The 20780-nt window shown below is 39.2% G+C and overlaps 1 protein-coding gene across 1 annotated transcript; it reads left to right on the top strand.

Annotated features, from left to right (window-relative positions):
• The first annotated feature begins 582 nt into the window (after positions 1-582).
• parp12a (poly (ADP-ribose) polymerase family, member 12a) lies at positions 583-12092 on the top strand. Its single transcript, XM_017683670.2, has 12 exons — positions 583-953; positions 5552-5687; positions 5833-6112; positions 6916-7014; positions 7100-7232; positions 7455-7623; positions 8582-8711; positions 8803-8899; positions 9316-9400; positions 9748-9878; positions 11108-11259; positions 11380-12092. Exons 1-12 carry the CDS (start codon positions 661-663, stop codon positions 11631-11633), a joined length of 1959 nt encoding a protein of 652 aa, XP_017539159.2. The 5' UTR covers positions 583-660; the 3' UTR covers positions 11634-12092.
• Positions 12093-20780: the final 8688 nt, after the last annotated feature.

The raw sequence follows: 20780 nt of genomic DNA, 5'->3' as shown, positions 1-20780 counted from the left end.
AAACAAAAACAAGAGCACACAGAGAGAAAAAAGACAAAAGCAAGGGCAAGTCAGGTCACATTATGGCAGCGATGATATGCATCAAAAGATAGATTCATTGGAATATTCCAGTCATTTTGAACACTGGAATAACTCATTAAATTATACTAAATAAGTTATTGTTGTGTTAAGTCTCTTTAGAACTGATCACCGATTTTGATTTCTGGGTACTTGACAGTTCCTGGCATCATTCTCAAACCATACAGCTCTCAGGTTTTTTTTTAGACGTCTTCCTTTTTATTCATTAATTATTAATGTTATAACATTTGCATTGTGCTAAATTTCTGAAACCTGTGATGAAACACGGGGCTAGCACATTAAATCACTTTGCATGTTTATCTGCAGACAGATGTCAGGTATTACACTGTTGAAAACTCTGATTCCAAACGTTTTCCTGGCGGGGTGTTTTATAAGAAATGGCTGGAAACTACCACTAGTTCGCAGCAGCACAGCAACGCTGCATTGTTCACTTTAGGTGTTGGTTGAAACGAAAAACAGCGCCACCAGCGTAAGCCGCCACTTACACTTTCAGTTTGTCGAAATCGAGAATAAACTCCGGGGCAGTCAGGAAGTTCACCACAGAAGACAACAGACCCCAGCTCGACATCTCGGATATATGAAATGGCGAAGGCGGTGTCTAACCACATCACGAAACTCTTGTGTGATAACTTCGGCTGTCTGGACCTGGGGCAGGTGGACACTGTGCTGAAGAAGAGCTACACTGTGGACGCCTCGCTGCTGAAAGGGCTGCTGTCAGACCGCAGCAGCTTCGTGGTGGCGGAGCAGAGTCTGGGGTCAGGAGCGCTGCTGGTCGCCAAAACAGAGCTGCGGGTCTGCAGCCAACAGAGCAAGTGCGGGGGCTGCGAGCAGCTGCACCTGTGTAGGTACCTGGTGTGCGGCAAGTGCATGTTCGGGTAAGAAATCAGTCCTTTCTGCTCTGCTTCATTCTGCTTCTAGGATGGCAGGATTGTTGATAAAATAGAAGCGATTCTGCTAAATCCGGGCCAGATTTTTTTAAATGCTTATTAAATATAATGTAATGCTCTCTGTGGTTGAACTAACCCTGCTAATTCTGGAAGAGACGAATAAACAAGCGACTAAATGAATAAAAAACACTTTAAGGCATTTTAGACGCACGATCGTTTGCATGTAATGACATATTGACAGCAGCCACCTGTAATTAAGTCTGTGTAAGAAAGTTCTGTGTTGAATTCAGCGATTTAACGAATGGCTCTTTTGAATCGGTTCTTTTCAAACGAGTCACTAGTTCGGTCTCTGTGCTGAATGACTCAAATACAATTTGAACAACAACCTTTAATATCATGAAATACATGAAACTCCCCCGTGTAAGAGCAGTCTTAGAGCCAGCTCTCATACATCTACCTCCTCGTAGACCAGCTGGCTCCCTCTTTCTGCTATGTTTGTATGTTTTTCGCGTTTTGTCCATCCTGAACCCGAGTCTCGTCTAGTTTCGGTTTACTGGGAAGAGAGGAGGTAGAAGATGAAAATGAATCGGACGATCGCTTCATTGAAATGAGCAGGTAAAGTGAATCGAGCTGCACACCGTCAGTTGGATCAGCTGACTGCTGCGAGTAGCGATGTCTGTGAGAGTCATTCTGCGCAGTCACTGCGATAAGCCTTCGGTTTTAACTAAGACTTCATTCAGCTCCTGCCGTCACGACTCAATTATCGACAAGATACCGCGGATGATGCGGAGCGCTGTCCCTCTTTAAATGTGAGGCAGTGATGATGGCAAACTGAGACATGCTGAACGCTGCTGGTACTAACATCAACGTCTAAAATGTAGCCTGCATGACCAGGTCATTATTATTAGTAATGTATTAGTAATAACACGGTAATACCAGAAGATCAGTGTATTTGTGTTCATGTACTTTAGGAATGCAACAGAGGTGGACGAAGTACACAAATCATGTACTTGAGTTAAAGTAGAGATACCCAAGGTAAAATAAGTCCTTACTCTAGACCGCAACTTGAGTAAAAGTACAAAGGTATTTGCCTTCAAATGTACTTAAGTATCGAAAGTAAAAGTACTAAACGATTAATTATGACTCTGATGTCCTGTTATCATTTTTACAACAAGACTCGCTTCATGAACTCATTTTAGGTGAAAATCCTCCAGTGTCTCTCTTGGTAAACCAGTCTTTTAATAGGACGTCATTAATTAGTGACGCTGACGTCTATTAAAATGATCATAAGCACAAAACACTGAAGGTAAAACAGTTTCCATCAGGGAGAACCGAGTGGCTCTGAAATCACTTTTTACACACAAGCAAACTTTCAGTTTAAGATTACTTTGTAAATTAGTTACAAGTTGAATAAAAACTTGCTTTAAACTCAGGATCACAAATAATTTTCCTTTACTATGTTGATCTGTAGGAGTCTGTTCATAAACATAAACTAACCGAAACTAATTTACTGAAAAATGAAAGTGTTTGTATGAATTCAGAAAAAAAGAAACATGCCAGTCACAACTGCATATGTGTACATATTTCTATATTGTGGTCTATTTACACAAAGTTAGGTTAGTCCATCATTTAGGTCGACGTATGTGCTCCCAATTTTTTATGCTGCTGCACTGATGTTGAACCGTGTGCTGCACTGGGTTGGTATGACCAACAGGTCAAAACAAGCTCAGAACAAAGTGACCGCTGTGCCCTGATTGGTGTTCTTGCTTTGCACTTCTATGTTTTACATGTTATGTTTTAATACACACAAAAACCAAAAGGAATGACCAATTTCTCAAAATGTAGTGGAGTAAAAAGTAAGGTATTGGACTTTGAAATGTAGTGGAGTGAAAGTAAGAAGTCACCCAAAATGGAAAAACTTAAGTAAAGTACAGATACATGAAAAAACTACTTGAGTACAGTAATGAATTACATTTACTTAGTTACTGTCTGTCAGCGGCTTAGAAAATGGATGGATGGATGGATGGATAGTTACTGTTCACCACTGGAATTCAAAACATATGCACAGTAATTAAACATATCTGTTGACTCACAAATCCAATTCCAAAAAAGTTGGGACAGTGTGTGAAGTGCCAATAGAAAAAGAAAACTTTGATTAGTACATTATGTTTGACCTGTATTACAACCCCAATTCCAATGAAGTTGGGATGTTGTGTAAATAAATAAATAAAAACAGAATACGATGATTTGCAAATCCTTTTCAACTTATATTCAATTGAATACACTACAAAGACAAGATATTTAATGTTCAAACGGATAAACTTTATTGTTTTTTGCAAATATTGACTCATTTTGAATTTGACGCCTGCAACACGTTCCAAAGAAGTTGGGACAGGGGCAACAAAAGACTGGGAAAGTTGAGGAATGCTTAAAAAACACCTGTTTGGAACATTCCACAGGTGAACAGGTTAATTGGAAACAGGTGAGTGTCATGATTGGGTATAAAGGGAGCATCCCTGAAAGGCTCAGTTGTTCACAAGTACCACTTTGTGAACAACTGCGTGAGCAAATAGTCCAACAGTTTAAGAACAACGTTTCTCAACGTGCAATTGCAAGGAATTTGGGGATTTCATCATCTACAGTCCATAATATCATCAAAAGATTCAGAGAATCTGGAGAAATCTCTGCAAGTAAGCGGCAAGGCAGAAAATCAACACTGAATGCCCGTGACCTTTGATCCCTCAGGCAGCACTGCATTAAAAAACTGCATTCGTCGCTCCATCTACAAGTGCAAGTTAAAACTCTGCCATGCAAAGCGAAAGCCATGTATCAACAACACCCAGAAACGCCGCCAGCTTCTCGGGCCCGAGCTCATCTGAGATGGACTGATGCAAAGTGGAAAAGTGTCCTGTGGTCTGACGAGTTCACATTTCAAATTGTTTTTGGAAATCATGGACGTCGTGTCCTCCGGGCCAAAGCGGAAAAGGGCTGTCTGGATTGTTATCAGCGCAAAGTTCAAAAGCCAGCATCTCTGGTACATACAGGTTTTGGAGCAACATATGCTGCCATCCAAGCAACGTCTTTTTCAGGGACGTCCTGCTTATTTCAGCAAGACAATGCCAAACCACATTCATGCACGTGTTACAACAGTGTGGCCTCATAGTAAAAGAGTGCGGGTACTAGACTGGCCTGTCTGCAGTCCAGACCTGTCTCCCATTGAAAATGTTCGGCGCATTATGAAGCACAAAATACAACAACGGAGACCCCGGACTGCTGAGCAACTGAAGTTGTACATCAAGCAAGAATGGGAAAGAATTCCACCTACAAAGGTTCAACAATTAGTGTCCTCAGTTCCCAAACGCTTATTGAGTGCTGTTAAAAGGAAAGGTGATGTAACACAGTGGTAAACACGCCCCTGTCCCTACTTCTTTGGAACGTGTTGCAGGCATCAAATTCAAAATGAGTGAATATTTGCAAAAAACTATAAAGATTATCCGTTTGAACATTAAATATCTTGTCTTTGTAGTGTATTCAATTGAATATTCTGTTTTTATTTATGTTTTACACAACGTCCCAACTTCATTGGAATTGGGGTTGTAGAAACAGCTTGTAGTTCATATTATAGTTCATTTTTTCATATTGAAATATATTGTAATGTGTAGTGTCATCACCTAACCCCGCCCCCCCCAAGGAGCAGCCATCCTAGTGTTCCTAGTGTTTTTCAGTCGCGCAGGTCTTTTGTTGTCATATTTTGCACTTCATAATGCATTGCACATTTTTAATAGGAGTCAGACGGGCCAGTCCAGTGCCCGTACGTTGTAACATGCAGAATGTTTTTTGACAATATCATTTTGAAATAGGCATTATGACCCATGCAATGGATCATAATACATTAAATACCCCCACACCATTATATATCCTAACACTGGCTAATAAGTTTTACACTGGTAACAATATGGATGATCTTTTAATTCTTTGGCCCAGAGAACAGGACACGTATTTTTTCCATAAACAATCTAAAAGATTGACCAGAGCACACATTTCTGCTGTGCATCAGTCCATTTAAGATGAGACTGAGCCCGAAGAAATCAGCAGCGTTTGGACATTGTTGACATATGACTTCTATTAAGCATAGTACAGTCTTGATTTGCATTTGCAGATGCAGTGACGCGCGTTGTTTATTGACGGTTTCTCAAAGTGCTCCCAAGCCCATGTGTTGATAACCATCACAGAAGCATGCCAGTTTTTAATGCAGTGCTGTCTGTGAGATCAGAGGTCACAGGCACTCAGTTGCTGTTTTTGGTCTCGCACTTTATGCATTTGTCCAGATTCCCTGAATATTTTGATAATAGTATGCACTGCAGAGGTTGAAATACCTAAAATCCTTGCAAATGTTTAATAAATATTTGTGTAAATAAATACACACATATGCATTTCATTTTTCTGTTCATTTTTTCTCTGCAATGTTTTTAATTTATTCATTTTTGTTCATTTGTAATCATGTCAATTTTGTGCATATAAGTGCGTTTCTTTTATCTCTGATGGCAGCAAAAATTCTAAATATATCTCCACTGTGCTGATTCCAGGTCTAAGTGCAAAAATTCCCACGACTTGAAATCGCCGCATAATTCTCTGGTCCTGAAAAAAAAAAATCTTCATTACCTAGAAGAAGCACAATTGTTTCAACTTCTGTTGCAGAATGACCCTTCACTTCTTCCAGAGGTGAGATTAATTTGTTTGTATAGCTCCTGGTTAAGTCATTATTTACATAGATACACTCATAAACACTGTAATAACCTGCTGCATATTAAAATGTGCAGCCCTTTATATGTGTCTGTATCAACAGTACTTTTATCGTTGTTTTTAGGTGTGTTCTCATTATAATAAAGGGAACGGAGTACATGGAAGTTGTAAGTATCAGACATCCTGCACCAACCTGCACCTCTGCCAGCACTTTCTGCAGGACGACTGCAAATTTGGAGCTGCTTGTAAACGGGCTCATTCATTCGATGCGACCGCCACGAAGATCCTGAACGGCAGAGGACTCAGCCCAGAAAACATTCGGAACTTTCACAAGATATACAAGAACAAGAAGATTTTACTCACTGGGCAGAATGACAAACCTGCTGCCAAAGGAGCAGAGAAAGGTATGAAAGATGCCGTATTTACAACAGAATGACAAAGACATGGTGAAAACAGTAGCTTATTCTTTTCTATGTTGTATGCTGACTTTTGACTATATTATATAACTAGATTTGGTTCATTGTTATAATACATTTTATTGTGCCAACTGCTCAGCTTCTCTGTCAGCATCACAGCATCACAAATCAGGGGATTTCCAGTGTCCAGTGTTATCTTCAAAGGGCCAGTGTGCCTGCAGGTTTTCATCCCAACCAAGCAGGAGAACGCATAAACGCAACTGGTTGAAGAACGAGACTAACCAAACAAATCTTGCATGCTCTTGCTTGATTGCAATGAAAACCTGCAGCCACATACATTTGTTAAGCTCGGACACTCCTGCATTAAATGTTAACAAATATACAACTATTATATATTATATTCACACAATGTGACCATGATTCAGCTCAGTTTACCATAAGCTGTTCCCAGAGGAGTGGAGCGTTACGATAAGATGTGCAGAGTACAAGGTCAAAGAAAAATACAATAATTTTCAACTGTGTTTTTCTTCCTTTCTCTACTCTTTTTCTTTTTCTCTCTGCTCTTTGCTTCTTTACTCTTCTGTACTATTCTATACTTTTCCCTTCTTTACCCCTCTCCGGAATTTCCTTTTTTTCTTTTCTCACCTTTCCCCTTTTTTCTTCCCTGCTTTTCTGCCCTCTTCTCCTTTCTTCTCTTTTTTCTGTCTTTGTTTTCCCTTCTTCTCTTCTCCTTTCCTTTTCTTTTCCTTCCCCTCTCTTCTTCTCTCCTCTCCTCTCTTCTCCTCTTGTAGGCAAGCAGTGCACCAGTCAGCATTCCAGCAACTCAGTAAGTGAAGCAGACCGCAATGAAATCTGCCTCTTCTTTGTTCGCAAGGGATGTAGTTTCAAAGGTAACAAAGCTCAACACAGTCCATTTACTGCATAAACAGAATTTTCAGCCTGTGATCTTTTCCTGATTATGTATCTCTCCATTAGAGAAATGTGTCCGTGTTCACCATGACCTGCCATATAAATGGGAGATTTTAGACAAGGATGGAGTGACATGGAGGCAGCTGCCCAATGAAGAGCATATTGAGAGGGCCTACTGTAACCCAGCTGATGACATGAGGTATTTCCTCTAACTATGTTATGATTATGAACTAACTTATTATATGCCTTGCCTGCTCGGCAGCTTCTTTTAATTAATGTCCATTTAGTTGAAAATGTCTGTTATAGACATCAAAATATGTTACAACTTTAACATATGCTGGGTCCTTCAGCATGTCTCAGCTTAATAGAACAGTCACCTTACAAAGTTAATTCAAAATAATGAGTTTATTCCTGGCCACAGCACTGGGCCTCTGTCAGTGAATTTCTTTACAATGACATGTGGAGGGGCACCAGTTCGTCGACTCTCTACAGCATCCTCTGTTACCAAACCCCCTCACTTCATCCTGACCACTGAGTGGCTCTGGTACTGGAAGAATGACCAAGGAATGTGGACTGAATATGGAAATGGGGTCAGTATGATTCTTGAGCGTTAATTCTTTTGGTAGTATTAAGTATCAGTTTTGCAGTTGTACACTCACACAGAATTTAAAGAAATGGTTTGGTGAAAAATCTAATTTACACAGGTTTTTTTCTTTTCCACTTACTGCAGATGTTGCTGATCAGCCAAGACATATTTGTAGTCCACATTTTGGTTCTTTAGTGCTGGAGCTACAAGGCCTTGATGGCCTATGAAGGCCTTGATGTTGACTGTGACCCATATCAGTTCCATAAATATATTCGCAAAACTTTTCTCAACCAGTTGAGACTGCATCCTGCTTAACTATAAACTAGTTTATGTGAAATTCAAAAATGAATAAAAACTACTGTTCAGCTGGATGCTGTCTGCAGCCATTTTAGACAGTGTCTTGCTCAAATCTGACCCCTATTTGAGGGCATGCATGTCATGGTGTTTCTAAAAAGAAACGACCATAATTGTGAACACAATCTGTGAGTCATATTTCAGGGCTTTGGACACTACAGTCTCAAACAGGTTGTCTAAAACAAGTTTTGCCCCAGCATTATTCAGCTATGTGGTGAAGTTTTATTTTTATAGTTCAAAAAAAGTCATACTGTGCAGTAAACCATGTTTAATAAATCATGCCTTAATAAAGATCTGGACGTGGTTTGAGCTGTTTGAGAGAAGTTTTGGGGTGTATTTAGAAAAAAAGATTTGGGTGTCTATTGACTTGTAATAGTTTGTAACATTAGCCTTGTAGCTCCAGGGCTAGCCTAAAGAAGCAAAGATTGGACACTAAACATGTCTTAGAAAATTGTGTAAGTTTGATTTTTTGCTAAAGCATGCTTTTAAGATATGGTGACTAATCACATATTTAAAGTTTCATAACATATAACCATGAATGTATGTTATGCACGTGGCATGTAATACTTCAAATAATTAAATATTGTATTAAATATCTTTTTATATAGGAAGACGTAAAGCATGTGTCCTCACTCACCTCAAAGACCTTGGAGAATCTGTATCTTGCTGAAGTAGAAACTGAAGAAACTGAAATTCCATTCAGCGTGGCGAATCATGACTATCTGCTCAGATTCAAAGGTAATTATTTCTCAAGACATGCGAAGACATACTGTTCTTGAACAATGTGTGTTCTCTGAGAGTTTATTTATACAAACCTTTTCATTTCCAGATATGTATCAACAAAACATAAAGTATAAGACAAAAAGAGAGGTTCGAAGGAGGCCTCTATTTGTTTCAGCTCAAGATGTCAAGAGCAAACTGAAAAGGTAGTGTCTTAACTGGAGGCTTACTGTACACGACTCCGATCCTGGACGGCTGGTGACCTGAAAAGTTTGGGGTTTTTACTTTACTGACACACGTGCAACATGCCAATTAATAGATAAGTGTAATGAGGTGTTTTGAGTAGGTAAATTACCAAACCGTGCTGGACACCGGCCCTCCTGGACCAGAGTTGTGCACCCCTGCTGTATCTATTCAGATTAGCTCTACTGCTTGCATAATAACATAATATCTAAGTTGATGATTATATAAGTAAGGTTAACCTGTTAAATGGTCAGGACCCACCATCTGTTTGTACATGCAATAATCATTCCTTTTATTGTGTTTTTTCATTATTGACAAGGTTTGATACATTGTAACATCTTGTTATAATATCTACATATATACATGAATACTGTTTTAGTGACACTCAGGAAAGCTCCAGTTCCTCCTCTGTGGAGGTCCCTGCTCACTGGGATAAAGAAGCACTGCCTGACTTCACCTACAAGGTACATACAAGCTCTTAAAAAATATAACAACAATTATAATAGTGACAAAGAAATACATTTCTCTCAGTGGAAGCTGATTATTAATGTAATTGTGACTGTGTGTATTAAGTTATTTCTGCTGTTGCTAGAATTAACATTGATTTTGCCAGTAGACTGTCTTTAACCAGTGATAACATTTGAGTAAAACCATTACCCTTTTAAATTGAGATTCTTATTACATCCTAAAGCTTAGTCAGTAATTACATGCAAAACAATGCAAACAGGCTGAGTTATTCCTAAGTTGATGGATCCTGTGCATACAAAAACATTAGACAGTAAAAATGAGCTAACTGAAATTTTCCTTTCAGATTATTCCTCTGTCAAGTTCCGCAGCTGATTACAAATCAGTTAGCTTGCTGTTTAAACGGACAATGCCTACAAGCACAATTCGCAGCATCCGGAGGGTGCAGAATCCCTCTCTGTGGAGGGTCTTTCAGTGGTAAGTGTATTTCTAAATCCTTTCTATATTATTCTACAATTTCAAAGAAACAGAACAAAGATTAAAAAACAGATTAAAAAAAACTGGTAACAGTGCTACGCCACGCATGATCTTCTGTGCAGCACAGAAAGAGCTATTCATGAAATCACCATGGACCTGTGTTATTTTAACTCTGTGGTATTTCCAAAATGTTCTAGAGTCAATCAAAATTAACATGTAAATGAGGTCATACATGTCAAGTAAAGCTCTGGTAGGAGCTACAAATAAAGCTCCTGTAGCTGCAAATTTTAAGAACAAAAGTGCTGACAAACAATATTACATTGTATGGTGTAGAAAATCTTTGCTCTTGCCCTGAAAGAGACTCAGGAGACCAGGGTTTGCAGAAATAATGAGCGTTCTCTTTTTAATAAAAGTCCACCATCATTATTTCTACAAACCCTGGTCTCTTGAATCAAGATCAAAGATGTTCTACAATGGTAAAGATGCTTTTAACTTTTGATCAAGAAACAAAGTTTACTGATCAAGAAATGTTTCTTATTTAAAAAATGACATTTCCTTTTATTTTTACTCATTATTATTATTATTTACATCTTTTTCCATTGCATTATAATGAGTTACTATAATGAAATGAAAGAAATTAGTATATATTAATAAATATTAATATCACTAATATAATAACTAATATAATAAATATTAGTATATATTAATTAATTAATTAATATTATTAATTTATTTTAAGTCTAACATTTGGTACTGTATGTTTATTGCAATGAAAAATTAAACAAACTGAAATTATAATTACTGTAGCACATTCTTTTAGCTTTTATTTTCTTTTCTCCTTGGTTTCAAACATTTCAATTTAAACATGTGAAATTAAATTTCAACTAGTAAATATTTCATTCTTGATATAACAAATTTGATTTGAATATTAAATATGGAATATTTATTTACTTGATTTTTTAAATTATTTTTTTTAAATGTCATTTTTATTTGTACCTGTTTATATGTGCAAATTGAAATCCACTGTAAACTGAAAATAGGATTAAAAGCTTAAACTGCTTGCAATCAAATCAATTTGAACATGTGATCAGAATCTCAAAATGTCAAATTACTCTTCACATGCTGCCATGCTATTCGCTCTTAACGTCACAGCACATCTGCAGCTGCGTTTTATGAAGCTTGCTCCATGTTTGTTCCGCTGGTGACGATATCTTTTCTGCTCCTTTCAGGCAGAAAGAGCAGATGAAGGAGAGGAATGCAGGGAGAGATGTGGATGAACGTTATCTGTTCCACGGCACAGATCAGTCTCTAATACAGCCCATCTGTGAGCAGAACTTTGACTGGAGGATCTGTGGTGTCCATGGAACTCTTTATGGGAAAGGTAGGGTGCTGTTCTAATCCTTAATGTGATCAACAAAATATGCAGTAAACTCAGCTCTATCCTTTTATGCTGTCTCTTCCACGACACCGTGAGATGTCTAATTTTTGCTCTTCTACACAGGAAGTTACTTTGCCAGAGATGCCAAGTATTCAGACAGTTATGCGAAATCCAAGGCTGGTCCTAAGATGATGTTTGCTGCACTCGTGCTTGTGGGAGAATTTGCCAAAGGGAAGAGCAGCTACCTCCGACCCCCACAGAGGAAAGATACACAGAGCTTTTACGATAGCTGTGTGGACAATGAAGCCAACCCTGCCATCTATGTCATCTTTGAGAAGTATCAGGTCTATCCTGAGTACATCATTGAGTACTCTTAGGATCCAGCAGTGTGCACGCATATCTACTGCTGAGAGAGGTGAAGGCATGAATATGACTCATCCTGCACTCACTTAAAATGGGTTTTATGAGAAAAGTCAATGTTTTACATTTTAATAGTGTTGCTTTTACAAAACCCACATAAAAACAAAACAAAACCAAACAAAAAAAACAAAACAAAAAACAAAAAAACAAAACAAAACAAAACAAATCTTTTGCATTACTGCACTTTTTCTGCACTTTTTTGCTGCACTGAGTTCACTTACTGTTACACCAATATTGTTTTAAATCCTAATACAGGCTTTAAGTAGATTAAGGGGTCTTAAGTAGATCTGGGTTTTACTTTGACCTATAATGTGACATTCTGCATAATTTTCTGAGTTTTGATGCATCTAATTTCAAATTAACTATCATTCCTACTGTACGATTCTGAACACAATAAATGACTAAACTTCAGTGAATGGCTGTGAAGTGTCTCTCTCCTTTTAGTAACATAACCTGGGCTGAATCAGTTCCCAGAAAAGGTGGAACAGTAGGTAAAATCCAGACAAAAACTGAAAGCAACGATTTGTAAACTGTCTCATATAAGAAGAGATATTCAAAATTTTACCTTAGCAACTTTGTTTTTTGTATATATATATTCCAAAAAAAAGTTGGGACAGGTGCAATTTAAGACTGGGAAGTTTGTGGAATGATCAAAAACACCTATTTTGGAACTTTCCACTGGTAAACAGATGCATAGGTGACAGGTGATGCTATCAGGATTGGGTATAAAAGGAGCATTGAAGAAAGACTCGAAGCATTCAAGAAAGACGCTGCTGCAATAAACCCCAATAAAAGTCAAACAGTTTACGGACAACATTCCTTAAACATGATTGCAAGGAATTTAGGGTTTTCATCGTGTAGTATTCATAACATTATTTAAAAATTCAGACCTGGAGAAATATCTGTGCATAAAGGGCGAGGCTGCAAACCACTACTGAATGCCTGTGACCTTCAATCTGAGATGCCTTAGATGTCTGGTTTCTATCACCACCACCGATGTGAAGAATTCTAGCTCAGTAAGTCTGTCTACAGTCATGGCCAAAAGTTTTGAGAATGACACAAATATTATATTTTCACATGATCTGCTGCCCTCTGGTTTTTATGTGTTTGTCAGATGTTTTTATCACATACAGAAATATAATTGCAATAATAATCATATTATGAGTAACAAAAGCTTTTATTGACAGTTAGAATGAGTTAATGCAGCAAGTCAATATTTGCAGTGTTGACCCTTCTTATTCAGGACCTCTGCAATTCTCCCTGGCATGCTCTCAATCAACTTCTGGACCAAATCCTGACTGATAGCAGTCCATTCTTGCACAATCAATGCTTGCATTTTGTCAGAATTTGTAGGTTTTTGTTTGTCCACCCGTCTCTTGATGATTGACCACAAGTTCTCAATGGGACTAAGATCTGGGGAGTTTCCAGGCCATGGACCCTGTTTTGTTCCCTGAGCCATTTAGTTATCACCTTTGCTTTATGGCAGGGTGCTCCATCATGCTGGAAAAGGCATTGTTGATCACCAAACTGCTCTTGGACGGTTGGGAGAAGTTGCTCTCGGAGGACATTCTGGTACCATTCTTTATTCATGGCTGTGTTTTTAGGCAAGACTGCGAGAGAGCCGATTCCCTTGGCTGAGAAGCAACCCCACACATGAATGGTTTCAGGATGCTTTACAGTTGGCATGAGACAAGACTGGTGGTAGCGCTCACCTCGTCTTCTCCGAACAAGCTGTTTTCCAGATGTCCCAAACAATCGGAAAGGGGATTCATCAGAGAAAATGACTTTACCCCAGTCCTCAGCAGTCCACTCCCTGTACCTTTTGCAGAATATCAGTCTGTCCCTGATGTTTTTTCTGGAGAGAAGTGGCTTCTTTGCTGCCCTCCTTGAGACCAGGCCTTGCTCCAAGAGTCTCCGCCTCACAGTGCGTGCAGATGCACTCACACCTGCCTGCTGCCATTCCTGAGCAAGCTCTGCACTGCTGGTAGCCCGATCCCGTAGCTGAAACACTTTTAAGAGACGATCCTGGCGCTTGCTGGTCTTTCTTGGGCGCCCTGGAGCCTTTTTGGCAACAATGGAACCTCTCTCCTTGAAGTTCTTGATGATGCGATAGATTGTTGACTGAGGTGCAATCTTTCTAGCTGCGATACTCTTCCCTGTTAGGCCATTTTTGTGCAGTGCAATGATGACTGCACGTGCAAGTGAGATAACCATGGTTAACAGAAGAGAAACAATGATGCCAAGCACCAGCCTCCTTTTAAAGTGTCCAGTGGTGTCATTCTTACTTAATCATTATAGATTGATCTCCAGCCCTGTCCTCATCAACACCCACACCTGTGTTAATGGAGCAATCACTGAAACGATGTTAGCTGGTCCTTATAAGGCAGGGCTGCAATGAAGTTGAAATGTGTTTTGGGGGATAAAGTTCATTTTCTAGGCAAATATTGACTTTGCAATTAATTGCTGTTAAGCTGATCACTCTTTATAACATTCTGGAGTATATGCAAATTGCCATTATAAAAACTGAAGCAGTAGACTTTGTAAAAATTAATATTTGTATCATTCTCAAAACTTTTGGCCATGACTGTAGAAAGAAGCATTTCACTTTAAACCACTTTAAATGACTTTACATTTTACCAACTGAACTATGCAGAAAAGTTTGTAAAATCTGTGGAGATCTCCTTCAGCCAGCAGCTTTAAACAGATTTTGGAGTATAAGCTGTATCAGTGTAGCACAGCATTCCAAAGAGTTGTGTGTTTGTAAACCAGATTAACTGGTGGTTTATGCTTGATTTCATGATGAGGTACATTTGGTTGTCATACAAGACACATAAGCTGTTAAGGTATGTATGTGTGCTGAGGGTGGGGTCAGACACACCTCTCCATTTCCCAGGAAATGAGAACGAGAATAAACTTGGTCGTAATTAAAGAGCACACATTTAGCTGCAGATTATTGTTCTTTTTACAACAGATGCCTGTGTATACTAAAACATGGTGCAGGATGATGGGGCATAAACAAATAGGGGAAATAAACTGGAACAGCAGTCAATTTTGTTGCTCCTCTAATAGGACATCTTGCCCCTGGTAGAATCTTGCACTGATTGTCATCTTTTTAGAGACCTTGGTTTCCCTCTTAAATTACTCTCCTCATAACCTCCAAATAATCATGCTGAGATAAAAAAAAGAACTTTCAATAAATAAATGAATGAATAAATGAATAAATTAAATCTATAACCTCAGATGTTTCCAAGGCAATAAATCCCAGGACTGCAGTTGTCCAAATTTCTAAACTTACACCTTGGGTGTTATGGAGTACAACCGTTCAGTGAGATTAAATTTAGCTCCATCATTCGTTGAACAGTGTAATTAAAAAAGGAGGAGGGAGTGTATCTTACTCCAGGGGCTGTAAAAACATCTTCAGTAGACTTCAGGAGAAGATATTCTGCTTAACTCCTGCAATAGTTCAAATATCCTTTTTTTTTTCCAAGACCAAGACCCAGACGAGAGAACAGGGCTGTTTTCCAGCGTAACACTCCAACAAAGCTGGCGATTAACTGATGAGTTGAATCAGGTGTGTTTGAGCAGGAAAATCACTATGCAGGTATCCAGTCCTCCAGGTATCAACTTGTATCAGCAAATGTAAGGTGGCAGTGCATTTAAGGTGGCAGTAGGTTTAAGGCATTAGTAAATTAAGGTGGCAGTGTTCATTTGTTTGTTCTGTGCTGTATTTCCAAGTGAAACACTGTAGTGAGAGTCTCTGAGCTAGCCGAGTGTTTCAAAAGGTGACAGGTAGGGGTGGTTGGAGTGGAAGGTGAAACATGATTTCAGGCAGTTGTAGGGGAGAAGAACAGAAGCCTAGCTTTGTCAGCAGGTCCTGTTGGAGTTACAAGGTCTAGGATAAAACATTTAAAGACAAAAACTAAAGCATGTCGTAGGATGAGTGTGTGTGTGTGGGGGGGAAGCAAGGACAAAAGAGCACAAAAAAGAAGCACTGATTATTCCCTTTTATTATCCATAACTCCCAAGGTGCAGTTAGGCTGCCACCCACCGCCACTACGCCGCTGCATGGGGCCATAACATCTGAATTAGTACACAGCTGTCCAGCTCTGTATTTGGGAAAACAGGAGGCAGGTGTTATTTTGTATTCAGCAGCATTATCAGGCGAGCCTCCTCATCCCAAAAGCAACCCAGTTCTAGTCAGTACAGAAACTGATAAAGGAGACAGAAGCTAAAAGTTCATGGAAGGACAGCTGCTCACAAGAGAGTGAATGTATTAGTGACAATTAACACAAAGCATACATTACAAAATTGGTCATGGACTCTTACATTATTTTTGACAGCCATGTTTTAGCTTCATTTTAAAAGTTTTAGGCATCCATTAAAATTCTTTAAAACTCTTTTTATCAGTAGTGTTTTGCGAAGTGTTCTGCCTGTAAAAACACTATAACAGATGAATAAACATAAATAAACAATAACACTTTACTTAAACCCTGCTACATAACATTAACATAACTATGCTTAAATAGGGCATGTCAAATGTCATATGCCAGAAGTGTCCAAGCATTCAAAGAAGGTCAGATCGTGTCAAAAAAGGAGGACCAAAATATTATTGACAAATGATTCAAAACTCTTAAATGCCAACTCTGGCGGAATACTGTGGCCCAACAGTGTGAATGAAAGAGGGACACAACACAATAAGTTTTGACAAATTCGTGCTTAGTTGATTTACATGTCAGTACTTTTGGCAGATTTCCATTTCTCCAAAGTCGCCGGTTCTCCGTGTTAAGTTTGAGCTTCATGGTTGCAATCTGGACTAAATGACATTCAGTAAATTAAGCTGCAGGTCTAGTCAGAGAAGAAAGCCTCTAAAACTTGAATTGACTTCATTACCACAGCGCACCACATTAAACAGTAATTTAACAGCACTGCAGCCATCATTAGGTACAAGCAAAAACTGCAGCATACTATTCGTCTTGCTGAAGAGAAAATTAAAAACATTCCCTGTTGGAAGATCAATTAATATAGTGTAGTGTTTTCTGTCTTTTCTTCATTGCTTAGGAAAAGTATAAAGGGTCTGATTGGCCGATTCATCCAGAATAAATTATCAGTCTAATTTCCTCAAATTACCCCAGATAGCCCTGACCAAAACATCATAGCCAGAATGCTCAAGTCAGTGTCAAGATTAAAATGAAATGGACCATAACAGACCACAAAAACTCCCAGTTAATGAAAGATAGAATAGCATTAAGCACATAATGTAATTAAAACTTAACAAATTCCAACCGACAAGACAGAAGCAGGGATGTAATTTCTTTTAAAACTCAAACTCCTCTTCCAATTCTTTTTCTTAAATAACTACAGGGCTTCAGATTCATACCTAATTTTGGCTGCTTCCACCTTCAATTATTTTTTCTGTAAAGCTCAACTCTTAACTTTAGTATGTTAATCTGACTACCAGCAGATGCAAACAATGCTCCACTAACTTTGCTCTTAAAACACCACTATCCACTAAAACACTTTTTACTGTTGTCAAGAGAGTTTCCTTTCCTCTTTCTTTTCGGCCTTCCCCCTCTGCAATGAACTGCAATTTCCTATTTATGCATTCCTCTGGCCAATCATTCTTACAATGAATTTGGCAGATTCTGCTCTACTTTTGACCAATTTAATCATTTCCTCATCTGCTCCTGTAGATTTGTGGTTAGATGTCATTTGGATGGCTTTTGCAACTTCTGATCAAAATGGCGACAGCGCTCTTTCAAGTATTGCAGTGTATTTGGGGTCATCAAAAACTCCTCACAAAACTCTATCTGTCAGCAATTTTAGCCAGTTCTGATATTTTTTACCAATCTTAGATTTTACCCTTTGGGCTCTAAGCCATTTTTCTCCTATTCTTGGTTCACCTGGACAATCAGAATATGTATGCTGCAGTGTCACATGAATGTATAAATATTTGCATGACTATAAAGCCAAAATTGAAACTAAAACATTTTATTTACAACATTAGTTGTGCCATGCCTCAAAGCACATCCTGTCTACAATGCAACAGAGGGCTACATCACACTCCTTACACTTCCAGGGGTAGACTGATGGACGTGCCTGGTCTGCCTAGTGTACACAGGTCTTGAATCCATATGCTGCCCTCCTGCCGGTATTAGGTTAGTTAGGGATTGTCACAGGTCAGTGTCTTGGTGGGAGGGACTGCAACTGTGACTCCACACAACTGGGCTTTCAGCTCCTCCAGGAAGATCCCGTGGGTCATTGGTTCCTCCTGCTTCTCTCTGCAAAGCTCCATGTGAAGGAGAATGCAGTTTGTGGCTGCAATGTCCAGGAAATGTAAAAACAATGTCCGGTACCTGCATGCTCTTGTGGTGTACACAGTAGTACTGAATTAGCTGGTCAGTCAAATCAACACACTCCCATATGCTTGTTATGTTCCATGACAGAAGTTAAGCATGGAATAGATATGGTGGTCCAGTTAGTTTTGGCTCTCCTCTGCACAGTGTTTCCAGACAGCGACCTCATGAGTCCATCCACTTCACAAAAAACGGTGAGTCACCATGGATCCAGCTGATGGAGCATCTTTTTTTGCAGAGCATTTGAGTGTGTGTAGGGGGGCATTCATTTTACTTCTATTGCCTCTACATGTGCCATATGCTCTGATACAGGCTACACAGAACCTTGAAGAGTTTTGGACTGGTGTAGAAATGATCCAAAAACAGATGAAAGATACTTTCTCTAGATTGACAAAGCACTTCTTGTAAGTCGCTCTGGATAAGAGCATCTGCTAAATGCTGTAAATGTAAATGTAAATGAAAGCCACAGTCCAGGTATACTGGGTTTATTAGGGAGGTCAATTATAAAGCACAATGAAGTGCAATAAAACAGCAAAAATCACTCTGCTTTTTGGGAATGATCCCCCTTTCAAGCCCACAGCTTAACAAATACTGTTCTATAATAAGGTATAGAGTGCCACCTGCTGGTTTTTGACAGGCAATAAATTTGAACGTTCTTTGGCCAATCACTGACAAACAAGGTCAAACCAGATTCTGACCAGTTCTGACCCGAATGTTCAGCAAGAGACAGCCAACCTTGTTTCACTGAACAGTACAGCCAGTGTACCTTTTGCATATTCCCCCTTGATCATAGTGCTGTTTGGGGAAAATGAGTTCGTAGGTTCTTTAACTGACCCAAACGTCTACCTTCCTGTAGAGCTGAATAATGATTGAAGACATCAGCTTAACATAAGGAAACATTTATTTTCTGTGCTGACATAAAGAACACACAGGACAGTGGTGGGTATGTTAAGGTGAAGTGTGTGGGCAGTGGTGGTGGCCTTTTCGCTGGTGCCAACACAACAATATACAAGCTACCCATTTACTGAACTGAACTATATTTGACCACAGTACAACTTGACATACAGTGGGGCAAAAAAATATTTAGTCAGGTACTGATTGTGCAAGTTCTCCTACTTAGAAAGATGAGAGGTCTGTAATTTTCATCATAGGTACACTTCAACTATGAGAGACAAAATGAGAAAAAAAAATCCAGGAAATCACATTGTAGGATTTTTTAAGAATTTATTTGTAAATTATGGTGGAAAATAGGTATTTGGTTACCCACAAACAAGCAAGATTTCTGGCTCTCACAGACCTGTAGCTTCTTCTTTAAGAAGCTCTTCTGTCCTCCACTCGTTACCTGTATTACTATTATATTACTGTGTTTGACCTCGTTATCTGTATAAAAGATACCTGTCCACAGCCTCAAACAGTCAGACCCAAAACTCAACCATGGCCAAGACCAAAGAACTGTCGAAGGACACCAGGAAGAAAATTGTAGACCTGCACCAGGCTGGGAAGAGTCAATCTACAATAGGCAACAGGTTGGTCTGAATAAATCAACTGTGGGAGCAATTGTAAGAAAATGGAAGACATACAAGACCATTGATAATCTCCCTCGATCTGGGGCTCCACGCAAGATCTCATCCTGTGGGGTCAAATGATCATGAGAACGGTGAACAAAAATCCCAGAACTACACAGAAGGACCTAATGAATGACCTGCAGAGAGCTGGGACCAAAATAACAAGGCTACCCTCAGTAACACACTACGCCGAGAGGGACTCAAATCCTGCAGTGCCAGGCGTGTCACCTTGCTTAAGCCAGTACATGTCCAGGCCCGTCTGAAGTTTGCCAGAGAGCATATGGATGATCCATAAGAGGACTGGGAGAATATCATGTGGTCAGATGAAACCAAAATAGAACTTTTTAGTAAAAACTCAATTCGTCGTGTGGAGGAAGAAGAATGCTGAGTTGCATCCCAAGAACGCCATACGGGTGGAAACATCATGCTTTGGAGCTGTTTTTCTGCAAGGGGGACAGGATGACAGATCAGTGTTGAGGGAAGAATGAATGGGGCCATGTATCATGAGATTTTAAGTCAAAACCTCCTTCCATCAGTGAGCGCACTGAAGATGGTATGTGGCTGGGTCTTCCAGCATGACAATGATCCCAAACACACCGCTTGTGCAATGAAGGAGTGGCTCTGTAAAAAGCCACAGAAAATTTGTGGAGGGAGTTGAAAGTCTGTGTTGCCCAGCGACAGCCCCAGAACATCACTGCTCTAGAGGAGATCTGCATGGAGGAATGGGCCAAAATACCAGCTACAGTGTGTGCAAACCTGGTGAAGACTTGCAGGAAACGTTTGACCTCTGTCATTGCCAACAAAGGTTATGTTACAAAGTATTGAATTGATGTTATTGTTTTTGTTATTGACCAAATACTTGTTTTCCACCATAATTTACACATAAATTCTTTAAAAATCCTAAAATGTGATTTCCTGGATTTTTTTTCTAAGTAGGAGAACTTGCACAATCAGTGGCTGACTAAATACTTTTTTGCCCCACTGTACCTGCATAAAGAGCAGACAGGGGCAATAAGCAGGCTTCACTAGGCTTTTTCTGTCTTCTCAGCTGGGTTATTTTCAGCACTGCTGATGATTAAAAAATGACAGATTGCAAAACACCAATAAGAAGACCAAAAAAGGTATTATGCATTATCACTTTGGATTTTAAAAATGATCAAATATTTAGGTAGATAACTAAACATAA

This window comes from Pygocentrus nattereri, chromosome 7 (assembly GCF_015220715.1).
Source record: "Pygocentrus nattereri isolate fPygNat1 chromosome 7, fPygNat1.pri, whole genome shotgun sequence".
Lineage (NCBI taxonomy): Eukaryota > Metazoa > Chordata > Actinopteri > Characiformes > Serrasalmidae > Pygocentrus > Pygocentrus nattereri.
The sequence above is the reverse complement of the archived record's forward strand: the minus strand, read 5'-3'. Positions and strand labels throughout refer to the sequence as shown.

Excerpts from the sequence above, each read along its gene's own strand:
- parp12a (XM_017683670.2), top strand. The coding sequence starts at position 661 with ATGGCGAAGGCGGTGTCTAACCACATCACGAAACTCTTGTGTGATAAC. Across the intron at positions 954-5,551 it reads TGCGGCAAGTGCATGTTCGG|GTCTAAGTGCAAAAATTCCC; the intron begins GTAAGAAATCAG and ends TGCTGATTCCAG. Across the intron at positions 7,015-7,099 it reads CAAGGGATGTAGTTTCAAAG|AGAAATGTGTCCGTGTTCAC; the intron begins GTAACAAAGCTC and ends TCTCTCCATTAG.